General features: G+C 34.5%; 1 protein-coding gene across 2 annotated transcripts; it reads left to right on the plus strand.

Moving 5' to 3' along the window:
- Positions 1 to 899: 899 nt before the first annotated feature.
- LOC111047718 (uncharacterized protein F21D5.5) lies at positions 900 to 12,242 on the plus strand. Of its 2 annotated transcripts, none has more exons than XM_039422469.1 (7): positions 900 to 1,015; positions 3,150 to 3,658; positions 4,419 to 4,736; positions 6,486 to 6,758; positions 8,004 to 8,291; positions 9,044 to 9,105; positions 12,085 to 12,242. In XM_039422469.1, exons 1-7 carry the CDS (start codon positions 922 to 924, stop codon positions 12,206 to 12,208), a joined length of 1,668 nt encoding a protein of 555 aa, XP_039278403.1. In that variant the 5' UTR covers positions 900 to 921; the 3' UTR covers positions 12,209 to 12,242. The 2 variants fall into 2 exon arrangements, with proteins under 2 accessions (XP_039278403.1, XP_022189234.2); XM_022333542.2 differs by lacking the exon at positions 900 to 1,015 and adding an exon at positions 1,097 to 1,546.
- The last annotated feature ends 1,856 nt before the right edge of the window (positions 12,243 to 14,098 follow it).

Consider the following 14,098-nt stretch of genomic DNA (forward strand, 5'->3'; position numbering starts at 1 on the left):
AAAACATTCCTAAATAATTCAAAATGGCTGAAATTTTAAACTATTTTTTCTTTATTTTATTTCATGTTCAATTTTCTAGTTTTTCGAATTTTAATTTAAACGTGGACTACGACTACGCCCCGTTTTGGAAAGCCAATTTTCTGACTACAGCTGTTTTAAAGTCTAAAGTTTTAAAGAATAGGTACAGAATGGAAACTGTCACTAAAACGCCTATCTAACCAATGCTTTTTACATGATGCAAATACTAGACACGTCACGTGACCCTGGGAAGTTCCAATCCTGGTCTTCTGACTAGCTCGTGGCAGTGAATGAGATCAATTGATCCGGATCATTTGAAGTGATCCTAACCTCCCATCAATGCTATTACAATGTGGCGCTTCCAAATGGTATTGGAAATGTTAAATATTATTAAAACTTCAACTGAGTTGAAACCATGGTCGTGTACCAAATTAAAGTGTAGAAAACTGACAACATCTATGTGTTTTTATTTCATTAAATATTATTGTCTATCAATAGATAATTATTATTTATAATTATTGATATTGTTTATTAATAGATAAGAGTCTTCCTTATAGCACACTATAAACTAACAGTGGCATTATTATTGTTTTGGTAACAATCGACCGAATCCCAAACGACCAAAAGTGATAGGATTCCCATCCAGCCGAAGCATTCATTATCCCATTTGGCCGTACGCTTTCGGTCATTTGCGACAAACTAGAGACATTTTCGGTCTTTTGGGAATCTTAGCACTTTTGGTCAGATGGGAAACCTTTCATTTTCGTTCAGTTGGGACTCTCAACACTTTCGGCTCAATGTGACAAACAACGTTTTCTGTCGATTAGAAAAATTTATAAAAGTTTTTGGGATTTGGCTTATTGAGAAAGTTCCAGTTTCAATATTTCATTATTATTCTGTCAAATGGGGAAAAGTAGTTTTCGGCTGTTTGGGAAAATATCGATTTTCGGTCGTTTGGGATTTGGTCAATTATTGGCATGCCACCGTTTGTTCTGCTGTAAGTGTAGGACAATATTGTATATCGATCTAAAATGTCGATATTTGATGTTTCGATTCTCGATAAAAATTTTTTTGAAACATAGAATGAGGTTATGTTTACTAAACAGAAAATACTTCTTTTGCTTCTATGAATAATATTATATATTTTTTATCATTGCTTATCATTCTTTCGTAGAGAATAGTCTATTATTTGCTATACTGAACAATCACTAGCTACAATTGAATCATTTTTCTCTTTACTCCTGCCAATAAAACAGTGAAATTACATCATACTTATTGATAATTATTCAAAGTGCACCGTACTACAGAAACAGAATACATATTGTATTCTGTGACCGTACTCTGTCCTTTGTTGTTAAATTTCTCTAACGTATCTTCATCTGAATTTGTATGATGAGTTTAGTAAGAAAGTGTGTTTTAAAATCAATTTCAAATTCTATTCAAATTGAACTTCCTCATAGTAAACAAGTATTTGTGGGGAGAGGTCCGGAAACAGAAATAGTTGACACAAAATTGTCGAAGCGTCAAGGTATTGTATTTTAAAACCCGGCATTACTATTTAAACATTAAAATTTGAAAAGAATGGAATTTTGACCAAGTTAACTTATAAGTAGGCCTATGTAGTTTTTGTGAATAAAAATAAATATAATAGTACCTATTTAAAGATAATACCAGTCTAATAATTTTAATTATTCCATCACAATATAGTAGACCTAATATTTTTCTTCTAACTACCAATGAATTGCAACCAAAGGAGCTCCTTTACAAATACATGTAGTCTACATAATAATTATAATACATAATATACAAATGTTATTCAATAATAAACTCATAACTATGATAAGTTACCCTACTAAGTTTATAATAATAATGTTTTAACAATGTAGTAAAGTATTTAGATTATGGATTGCGTTATCTATAACATTATCAAGCTCTATTACAATAGTAGTATTTGAAACTGTCATTGACCTTAGTGTCCTCTAGTTACATGATAAGTAAGATAGATTAATTCAAGTAAATTGCTATTTGAAAATTTAATGCCATATCTACACTTTGTAAATTACACGTTTTGTGAATTACTTATTAGTGCAATTGAGTTACAATAGGTTGATGATCAAGTTCTCCAAGTATTATTATAAAATAATACCATTCATTTCAAATAGTTTACGGTATACTTTACAGGAATTTGCAGTGTTCAACTTTAGAATAAAACTACTAATCAGTCTATTATTTTGAAATCAATGCACAGAAAAATAAATCAGTTAAAAGTTTATTTGTGTCCTGGTAAAAGTGCAATTCCTTAGCGAAGACTCGAAACTCGCATCACGTGTCAATACTGGGGAATTGCACCTTTAAAACTAAGTTTCTGGTCTAAGAGGTTTGATCGATTTAAGGAGTAAAGGATGACTATTTTGTCAGGGGTTGACCTCCCAGAATAGATAAGTTACATTATGTTATTTTTATTGAAAAGTTCCATTCTGTCTTGTATAAAGTAAAGATCCAACTAAAATGCTGCAGCCTCTTAGCCCCCTCTGTGTCCGCCACTTGAGCATCGGATAATCAGTGATTTGTAATACAAGACGACAAATTTCCATATTGCTCTCACACAAAAAACAAGTTAATCAACAGAATATAATGATAGTACGGAAAAGTTTGTTTAGTTATTTCTTGAAACATTGAGCTCATTTGTAAACTAGGAATGGAGATAAGTAGCTCTAATAGAAGGTGCTTCTATTCACAATTAATGTGGATTTAGTGGTTGAAGATTTTTCTTTCCGTGTGGAAGCAGTTGCTTAAAAAAAGATATTTCTGTTCTTGATTCAAGTAAGTTACTTCTTATCATTTACAGACTATTAAGATAGCTTATTTAAAATATTCAAGTTAATTAATTTGACATTAAATTATTTTTAGAGACGCTGTAGAGTTGTTTCATTAATAATAGAACTGAAACACATGCGAAATCTTTTGTTTTTTTCTACAAAAAGCTGAAATTTCAATGCTTATGGCATGGAAGTTCTGTTTATTGTAGATATATGCCATTAGAAAAGACAAAATATTTTACTTTTATTTTATAATTTTTTTTAATGATAATAATATTTTGAATTTAATGTCGTGTTTTTTGGTTATTGCAGTCAGTCTTGTAGCTGACGTTGTGGCGTGCACAGTGACAGCACATTGTCTTGGCGGCAATCCCTCAGTTGCCGATGGAGTGGCTCACAAAAAGGGAGACAAATTCAAATTGAATAACAACAGCAAACTAGAGCTGCTGGCTGGCAAGCATATCTATGAGGTCAAATTTTCCCCTATTCCCATTAAAGATAGGATAGACAAAGCCACTGTTGAGCGGGACATGCCAATCGATGAAAAAGACAATGTAGAGATTAGTAATAGAAATAATATAAACGACAATGGAGAGTTGAAGAAACCAAAGAAAATGGACGATAGTGGGGAGTTAACTAAGAAGCCAAAAAATATGAGAGAGAATGAGGAGAGTCAGAATCCAAGCAAAAAGATGAAGCTGGATAATGGGTCATCCATATTATCTGTTAGTTTCAACATTTGTGATAAAAATGTATGGGAATCTATCGACCAGGGCAAACTACTGATATATTCTGTAAAAGGACTAAGGAGTAGCAGTAAGGTGAGATTACTTACATATTTGATTATTCATGAAGTTTTTCCAGTGTTAACCTACCAGTTCCCGGTTGCTCATTAAAAGATCAATTCTTATCAATCATTGCTCACTATAAAGATAAAACGAATGCAGGAATAAATTTCCGTACAAAATATATTCAAGTTAACCAAGAATATAATTATAGAGGTGGCTATTTCTAATACTTCTCATTGAATTTAATCAATTTTGTCATTGGAAATTGTAGTACCTATGGCCAGCTGCACCTCCTTTTATTTATGGTATGGTCGGAGCGCTGCAAATAAAAGTAAAATAATCAGGGGAGAGTGGATAATGTCATTTAAAGGGTTATGAGCCAAATATATCATGTTTTGAGGATTAAACTTCACTGTTTAAACGCCTAACAATCAGTTTTAAGATTGAACAATGAAACATGTACAAGTAATATTGTAATTTTTGGAATATTCAGGTGTATGTATGATTCATTTAATTCTTAAAATAGACAAACTGATTTAATGTGGGAGGAGCCTTATGAATTCGAGCTCGGATAATCAAGATGTTACTAAATTTCGATGCCTAAGCTGTAACTTCTCCATAGTCCTAAATAAATCGATATCTTATATTTCACTGACAGATTCTTGTCAAATCTTATATAATTTTTTTTTCTTTGATATTCTTATTACAAGCTACTTCACTTCCTATTGAAAATCTATATGCATCTACTATTGCATACTAAGTTTCGAATTTAAATAATCTTCTTGCTTTGCAGATAGCTTCATACGACATGGACGGTACCATAATTCTGACTAAATCAGGAAAGGTTTTTCCTGTAGACAAGAATGATTGGAAACTTTTCAGTCCAGCTGTGAAAAGTCAGTTGAAAAAGCTGCACGATGATAACTTCAAAATAGTAATCTTCACCAATCAGGCGGGGATATCGAGGGGAAAAACAAAATTGGACGATTTCAAGTACAAAGTGGAAAAAATCACCAGCGCCTTAGATGTACCTGTGCAGGTTTTTGTGGCAACTTCTGAAGACAAATATAGGAAACCTGTACCGGGCATGTGGGAGGTATTTATACAAAAGGTAAGTTTACTTATCATTTTCTTCTTTCTTCTTATCAAAGGATTAGTCTTCTAAATCATTTTCAGTCCTAGTAATAACATGGAGCAATCGCAAAGTCGCGTGATGAGTTGAATGAATTCTCGAACACTCATTCAATCCTACAATGAATTCCTTTTTGGGAATCATAATGAGAATAGTTATGAAATCCTAAATCAGTTTCCTTTTTTGTTCTCTCCTAATACTTTTATTATTTGTGCCTTTATCAGTGAAAAATAGTCTATTATTGAAGCAGTGTGCACACTTGACAATAGTAGCTCTTACCAGCTGCCGCCGAACGCGGAATTGGAATTTAAAATGTTATGTACATAATGTACTGTAGAACTGTACACTCAAATGTAAGTACAGTACATTTGAATTGCGCTGCTCAAATCTGATCTAAAATTCTATCTAAGTAGTATATGAAACTAGATCAAAATAACAACTATTAATTCATCAAACACCATTCAACAGATATGAAAAGTGTCCTAGGGATCACTTCAATCCACATATTGTTTATCAGCGTAAAGATAGAACGTTTGTATATGTTATCCTATTTATTAAAACGATAGAACGATCAATATCTATAGTTTATTCTCAAAGATGAGAGCATTAATTGAACTTTACTATTGTAATTGCAAATATAACAGATAGAAGGTACCTTACTGATTTTTATATTTATAATTTTATTAATTTTTTATTTATAAATTATTTATAATTTAAAATTTTATTTTTATATTATAAGTTTTTATATTTCAACACTATTATTGGAGCATTATACTTTGCTCTGGTTCATATCAGGCATATAATTTAATGATTATATCTGTAAGAAGTCATATTTCGCTTTTCATGCCTCAGTTGGATAAATAGTGGATGTTAGCATAGCATAAGAATAGATAAACTTTCTATATTTTTCTATGATGTTAGCACCGTAATTATCGAATTCTGCAATCATTCAACTGATCTGTCTGACCTGAATTTTCTCATGGAAACATTGAACTTCTACTGCTAAAATCTAGAATCAAAATAGCTTTTCGCTGGTTGACCTACTGAATAGAAATTCTTGATAGTTTTAATTTTAAGTGGTCTAATAATCGAGTTATGGGTTATTGAAAGTGCTAACTCCGTTTTCTTTTCAGATCATAAACGGTTTTGAATTTTCCATTGGATTTTTTTAATACATTCTGTACATCATTGGCTTTGTTCTAATATGCGTTTTTTCGCGATTTATGAAAAAAAAACAAGTTATCGAATTTACTTTTTTATTTATGAACGATATGGGGAATAAAATGTTTTAGTTTGGAAGGATACATTTTTTGAATTTTTAAGAGAAGTTCTGTTGACATAGTCGAAACCGTTTATGATCTGGAAAGAAAACGGAATCTGGAAAATTAGCACTCCAAAAACCCATAACTCGCTTATTAGACCTCTTAAAAATTTCAGTTTCCACTTTTTCTCACTCGTATAATGATCTTGACAATTATATTGAAAAAGATTATCAATTTAAAAAAAAGAGTACCAAACAGCCATAACTTAATAACTTGATTAATTTTTAGTGAGAATTAGTGACGCAAATAGGGTTGTTCAGTGCAGAGGAACTTGATGTTGGCTGCCCTTCCGGCTAGTGCAAGAGAAACAGAACGCATAAGCATTACTGTATTCCCCTTCACACCACGCATATTCTCGTAACTGAATTATCTCGACTTGCGCTTCATAAATTGCGTTCTTTTACAGAAAAACGATGGTTTGGATTATAGTGAGAGTGATAGTTTCTTCGTTGGTGACGCGGCGGGCAGAGTGGAGTCCTGGGCGCCAAAAAAGAAGAAAGACTTCTCTTGTGCGGACCGCCTTTTCGCCTTGAATGTTGGCATAAAGTTTTATACGCCTGACGCTCATTTTTTGAAACTACCCGAAGGCAAATTTGCTTTACCCGGCTTCAATCCATCTCAGCTATTTTCAAACAATGCTTTGATAACGGACAAGGAGATTCTTTCCAAAACGAAAGAGGTGAGCACAATATTGCTGTTAAAAAAGTGTTTAATACACTAATTATTGTACTTACACAAATAACATGAATGTCAAACACTTTTCAACGATTTTACATAATTCCTTAATTATAAGGTGATCTTCTCTCGGTTCAATATTTTATTTCTATGATATTAAGTTGAAACTTGATGTTAATAATACTCTCAAAGATGCTCTGACAATGAATAGTTATTCAACTTATTCATTGAGTAATTCTTCATCAAGTTCCCTGTTTTCACAGTAGACTTGAAATAAATTCATGTACAATTCATGATGTTTTCTTTAGCCTGTTTTGAAATTTATCAATCCAATATTTATTGATATCAATTTTATAACAAAATATCAATCTAATATCAGTTATTGATGTCCAATTCGGTAACTGTAAGAATTCAACTCACAGCGAATTCAAATCAAGGATTTATTTCGTGGCTCGAGCGCAAGGCTTCTTTTATTTCAGCCACGCCAAATAAATTGTTTGAAATATTAATTTTTTGTATTTTTCTTGTTTTTTTGGCGATAAAACATTCATTATTATTTATCAATACATGATTTATCAAGAATTAAGCATTACTGTATTTTGTACTTGAAATTATATTTAAATGGAAATCCAAACATAACATGATCTTTGAACTGTTTGTTTCAAACTAGAGATCAAGTAGTAGTCTGGACCTCTTTTCAATGTCTGTCGAATCTTTCCGCATTGTACTCATTGTTGATACATTTACTAAACCAAATATAATACACAAAAATAATCATTAAAATAAATAATAAAATGAAAATAAATAATAAAACAAGAATAATAGAATACATGAAAATTTAATTTATTACTCTCTTTCATTTTCATTCCCATACTCTTAATTTTTCCTTGCTTTTATTCACCAATTCGTACATTTTAGTCCGTTCCCTATCTTATTCTTGTTGTAAACCGGCATGTAAAGGTGCGTACAGACTTATGCACCACGAACACGCGCATTTCGCTTTTCATGAGCTGATGCTATGCTTATTATATCTATATCTTACTGGTCTTGTACAAATACAGTTATAATTAATTCATTAATGGAGACAACAGGTAGAAACCCATTTTGCCTCCTCCATAATAACCACCTCATAGCTTCAGCTGATTAAAATAAAAATGCGCGTATGCGTGGTGCTTGAGTCAGTACGCAGTGTAATGCATATCATACTGAGTAGTAAATATTCAAGCCTTGCATTTTGTTTTATGAACAGGTGGTAGTGATGGTAGGAAGTCCAGGATCGGGCAAGAGCTTCTTCGCAAACAGCTACTTGGTGAAAGCGGGCTACAGCTGCGTGAACAGAGACACACTGGGCTCGTGGCAGAAGTGTGTGTCGAGCATGGAGAGCGCCCTGCACGCTGGCAACAGTGTGGTCGTCGACAACACCAACCCTGACCAGGAGACCAGGAAGCGCTACATCGATGTGGCTGCCAAACTCAACATTCCTTGTCGCTGTTTCCTCATGTCCACTACTCTGGAGCATGCTCGTCACAACAACAAAGTAAGTTATACAACTAATAAGGACTATAATCTTACAAGAATTCTCATTCTTGGTAGAAGCAGTGCTTACGACTTCAAACTTCAAACTTATCCGATTTTAAACTTGAGGGTGCCGTTTTCGTAGTAAAGTATCCAGGAAAGGTTATTTTGGAGCAAGGTAATACAAAAGGCTCCTGAAGGTAAGGTCTAGTTTTCAAACAAAATATGGAACAATTACTGTAGAGAAGTGTTTTTGGAGCGACTTCTCTCAGAAAATCAGCATACAGAAAGCTCGTAAAGGCTTAGAACAAGTACAATCCATTTTAAAGGAGAAATGCTTGTCTCTTCATACAACAGTTAGACATTACAATATAATCAAAATGTCAATACAAATGATACTCAACCAGAAAGCAGATACAGTATTAAAGATTAGAAAAATATAAACCAAACAATTGGGCAAATTCTTAATCAAGTTTAAGTTCCATTCTTGTTCAAGTTCAACTGAATAGAATAATGGTAAATACCAAATTTGAGGAGCATTCATTTAAATTTAGCAACACACATGAGGAAAATCTGCCTCAAGTTGTATGATACAATGTGGCTTCCCCGCCACAGAAGTACCATAACAAATAGTACAGTATTCAGCTGATTAGCTTCACTTGCTTATGTAGAATGGTTGAAAAAGATTCAGTTCTGTCAAGCATAAAGATTGTTAAAAATCCCAATCTTGAGAATGTTAGTATAAACATCAATAAATTGATCTTTCATTTCCAGTTCCGTCAACTGGTTGGAGATCCACATGTTCCCGTCAATACCATCATAATTAACAGTTACGGGTGAGTTATTAGGCTAATTATTATTATAGGCCTAATAATTATTGCTTCTCATTACTATGATTTTTCATCTAGTGTATAAGCAGGTTCTGTCTTTCAAAATGATGATTGTATTTTGCTAATGACTTCAAACACTGTCACTGTGATATAGACAGAACTCGGTACTAGGTATTCATACCACAATATTAATATTTCTCAGATCATTCAAACAAAGTCTTTTGGTTTTCTAAAAGAAAATACTTTGGTCTTTGGAAACCAAATCTTTTTTTCCAGTTTTAGAATTCCTCTTTTATTAATCCAATATTTTTTTCAACTTATCGCCAATTTCCAAGGGCAATTGATTATTGTTTTGAAACCATTTGTCTGCATATGTGAATCAGCGTCAGATTAATTCCCATCCTTATGTTGAATATAAGCTATTATAAAAACATTTTTTTTTATTATTGCTTGGCCTATAAATAATTTCCATATGAATAACCAACCGTATTGTCGGATTGTTAGATGAGAAGCTATTGCTATTGTTATTGTTATTGCTAAAACTATTGTTAGTGGTACTGGTATTGTGTTATTATCATTATTCAAAGGTCTTTGAAAGTCAATGCAGACTCTCGATTAATTTGAATCTAACTTTTCATTATTCATCCATTCAATCTAGTAGCCTAAATATGAGAACAGTTGAATGAGAAGATACCAGCAGATTTCAGCCGAATTTCACTTGAAACTTTTACTAGGTAAAAGTAAGCAGTTCAAACGTAAACGTTTAAAATAGAAGTTTAAGTGAAAATTACTGTGCAAGTAGTGGTATTAAAACAGAATTGAGCTGTCTCGTTTATCAACTCCCTGCAACATTTCTTCTGTATAGGAGAATTTCTTCAATGACAATTATGATTCACCAATATAATTAATCCAGTAATATTGATTTATTTGTGAGAATTACTATTTTGTAAATTATCTAGTTTTTATTAACAAATATTTTCAATAACAAATATTTTCAGGAAATAAATATTCCCCCACATAGACTATTGGTCCGTGTGTGGGGGAAGAATTCCTATCTATAATAACTGTAAAATAAAAAATTCTGCAGAATTCTACCTTAATATTATTCTCACTTAACTATTACATTATTGGAAATACGTTATATAAAGAAAAATAAATATAAATTATTAATAATTTTTTTTTAATAAACAGAGCATGATGTCGTGGGTTTCTTTTATTAAAGACTTAGTATTATGTTGGAGTACCCATCTCCTAAAGTTTTTAAATTACTTATTATAATGTTCAGAGTGCTGCATCACAGTACCAGAGTTAACAGAGTTTGAATCAGAATCTACATATAGGGCGAGTTTATGAGGGCTCTGATGCCTCCCGACCAATACCAAGCAACCATGTGACTATCTTCTTTTTGTAGTTAGCAACACTGCATCCCTCAGCCTCTTTTATTGTGATTGGAAGATTGCGATGAAGTAGGTGAGCAATACGAAATGGGTTGTTATCGACCGATGTAAAGGTAGCTCTAGGTGTATTAAACCCAAAATTCAGCATATGTCTATTGGGGTAGTTATGGTTTAGCTGTGTAAAAATTTCTGTTCTGTACGATTTGATAAAAATAAGAAGAGTTTTAATGTAGATTTGTCTTATGTCAAGAACAGGAAATTCGGTGTAGAGTTGTTCAGTAGGAAATCGGATATTTTTATTTAGAATTATTTTGATGAGTGATATCTGTGTGACAGCTAGTGGATGCAGCGCGGCGGCCGAGACTCCCCCCACGCCAGGACACCATACTGGAGCAACGACTGCACGTAGGCAAAGTAAACCGTCCTACACTGACCCACAGTCAGCACCCCTCCAAGCTGCGAAAAGGCGTAAATGAGTTTTCTAAGCCTGTTTTTAACTCCCTGAATGTGTGGAACCCAGGATAATTTATGATCAATTATTACACCTAAATATTTGTATTGTTCCACACGCTCTATGACATTGCAACCGCAGTCCACCGACTGCAGGTCACCACAGGAGTGGAGGGCCAGCCGTCTCGGAGCAGGGTCACTGTCACTTCTGAAAAATATTGGCAGATGCTTGGTTTTTTCTACATTTAATGTTAAGGTATTCTGCTCCAACCAGCGTTTGATTTTGACCAAGTCTGCCCCCGCCTGTTCGTAAGCTTCGTCCCACGTGCAGCCGGACGACACCACCGCCGCGTCATCAGCGAAAAGGAACAACCTGCCACCCGTGGAAACCTTCTCTAAATTATGATGTATATCAGGAACAAAAGCGGCCCCAGTGTACTTCCCTGAACCACTCCATAGTCGATTCCAGCCTTTTCACTGTTAATGCCATTTATACTAACGTATTGGATGCGGTTCTCCAGGTAGCTTATGAACCACTCCAACGATTTAACACCTATGTAATGCAATTTTGAAATCAACTTATGTCGATCTATGGAGTCGAATGCTTTAGCTAGGTCCAGGAAAGTAACCAGGACACGTCTCCTATCTCCAATCTCCTTAGCTATGTTTTTAGAAAACTCAAAAAATGCATGAGACGTGCTCCTGTCCTTTCTAAAACAGAACTGGAGATCTGATATTATTTTCTCACGCTCCAAGTAATCAGCAAGCTGTAATTTAACACATTTTTCAATGATCTTAGATAAGGTGCAAAGTAGAGAAATCGGTCTGTAATTAGATGTTAAGTTTTTTGACCTGATTTATAGATTGGTACCACTTTGGCTATTTTACATGGTTTTGGAAATTTATTTGTGTTGAAGCTGAGGTTAACTATATGAAGCAAGGGAGTAATCAAAGTGGCAATATTGTTTTTAATAAATTTTGATGGTATATTATCCCAGCCCGGCGCAGAGTTGCCCTTAATGCTCCCTACCACCTCAATAAGCTCCTGCCGCAGCCGGAACATAGAATCAGCGGCGTGGTCAGCGTCGTCCACCTCAAGTTGACCAAATCTTAGATAAATATTGTTTGTCTGTTTCAGGAAAAAATTCGTACCACCTATGTTGAAAGAAGGGTTCTCAGACATAGTTGAAATAAATTTTCTCCCAAAGTTTGATGATCCTGTACGAGAGAGGCTCTACAGGCTCTATCTACTAGAAAAATGAGAATGAACTTGGAAATATATCATATTGTGATAAAGGTAATGTCGAAATTTTTTTGAACATTATATGCTACAAATTCCTTGTCATGAATCTGTGATAAGAATAGATTTGTTATCTATTGAAATGTTTTGTTCCTTCAACAACCATCCTTTATCTCACCTACCTATCTCATCCTCTAACACACGGTGTATGGACAATACATCGTACTGTCTCCGGTTTGTGAGGGAGGAGGTGAGAAGTTGTCAACAAGAGGATCGATCCACAGACGGAATTTGAGAGGAGGAAGCATGATTCAGCTGCCCAGTGACTCACCAAGATGATGGAGAGACATACATACCTCTCAATGAGAGAGGTATACCCCTCGATGAGTTCTTTGGGAGCTCATTTTTGAGGACTTAATTTAAACTACCCATATATGACACCTCTAGGAAGAAGACCCCGTGGGAGACCCAGACAGAGATGGTGGCAATAGGTTAAGACTGACATGGAGAGACTTGGAGCGACAGAAAGATATGCTGAGGAGCGAACTACGTGGAGACAGTTTGTTGGTGCGGCCAAATGTCAACTTAGATATAGATGGCCCTGGGAGGGTAAGTAAGTATATGACACTGCCAATCCAGGATCCTGGTCATAGGTGAAGCAGAAGTTAATAAAGGTATATTTTCTCAATTATTGCTTTTCAAATGTAATAGATATTATATATTAGAATAGATTTGAATTAAATGTTGATATTAAGCCTACTGATTTGTTGGTTAGAGCAGATTATGTTATTGATCCGATCAGCTGATTTTAGTTCAGCAATCAGTTTTTCGACACTGTTCCTGGGAAACCCTTCATTCTGATTAGAGCCTGTTCACATGACAGCGATTTACGCTCGGTTGCCGCGCGGTTGACCAACCGAGCGGTTGCCAGGTTTAGGGAAACACATGGTGCCGTACACATGCATCGCTTGGTTTTAGTAGTCGCCGGCGAATCGCGGCGGTTGTAGTCTCCAATACAACCGCTAGGTTATCACTCGGTTGCCGGGCGGCTCGATATACTAGAGCAGGCATGAAAGCGTACACATGTCTTCAGACAACCGAGCGGTTTCAAGCAGAGCAGTTCACATAGTGCACATTCTATTAAAATTTTAGTTCAATTAAAATTTATTCTTTTACAATTTTTAGTTCAGTTAGTTAGTAAGTAAGTTTAGTTTAAGAGCCTGTTCACATGATAGCGATTTACGTTCGGTTGACAAACCGAGCGGTTGCCAGGTATAGGGAAACACATGTTGCCGTACACATGCATCGCTTGGTTTTAGTAGTCGCCGGCGAATCGCGGCGGTTGTAGTCCCAGACTACAACCGCTCGGTTGTCGCTCGGTTGCCGGGCGGTTCGATATACTAGAGCAGGCATGAGAGCGTACACATGTCTTCAGTCAACCGAGCGGTTTCGAGCAGATCAGTTCACATAGTGCACATTCTATTACAATTTCAGTTCTATTAAAATTTATTTTATTACAATTTTCAGTTCATTTACTTAGTAAGTTCAGTTTAAGTTAGTTTGTAGAGGATCATAAGACAGACGGATATTAGGTATGTTATAGATATAGATATTATATTTCATAGTGAGGTAAACTAGCCCACGTTGGGACACTGAAATTCAAACAGCTAACTTGGACAAAATAAAAAAATACTTCATTTTTAATTTTCTATTGATTGTATTTGCTTACACTTTCATGGCAACTGCATTGATTGTCAATTGATTTTTTTATTGCAAAAACAATTTTTGGGAGTGTTCCAACCTGGGCTTAAGATCGGCCCACGATGGGACATCCCTTTTCCAGGTTGGGACATTGAATTAAAAATGAGCAATTCGTTATTTTTGTTAATTGATTAAAAACATATTTGAATTT

The sequence above is a fragment of the Nilaparvata lugens genome, chromosome 2 (assembly GCF_014356525.2).
Source record: "Nilaparvata lugens isolate BPH chromosome 2, ASM1435652v1, whole genome shotgun sequence".
Taxonomy (NCBI): Eukaryota; Metazoa; Arthropoda; class Insecta; order Hemiptera; family Delphacidae; genus Nilaparvata; species Nilaparvata lugens.

Excerpts from the sequence above, each read along its gene's own strand:
- LOC111047718 (XM_022333542.2), top strand. The coding sequence starts at position 1,408 with ATGATGAGTTTAGTAAGAAAGTGTGTTTTAAAATCAATTTCAAATTCT. Across the intron at positions 4,737-6,485 it reads GGGAGGTATTTATACAAAAG|AAAAACGATGGTTTGGATTA; the intron begins GTAAGTTTACTT and ends GTTCTTTTACAG. Across the intron at positions 6,759-8,003 it reads TTCTTTCCAAAACGAAAGAG|GTGGTAGTGATGGTAGGAAG; the intron begins GTGAGCACAATA and ends TTTTATGAACAG.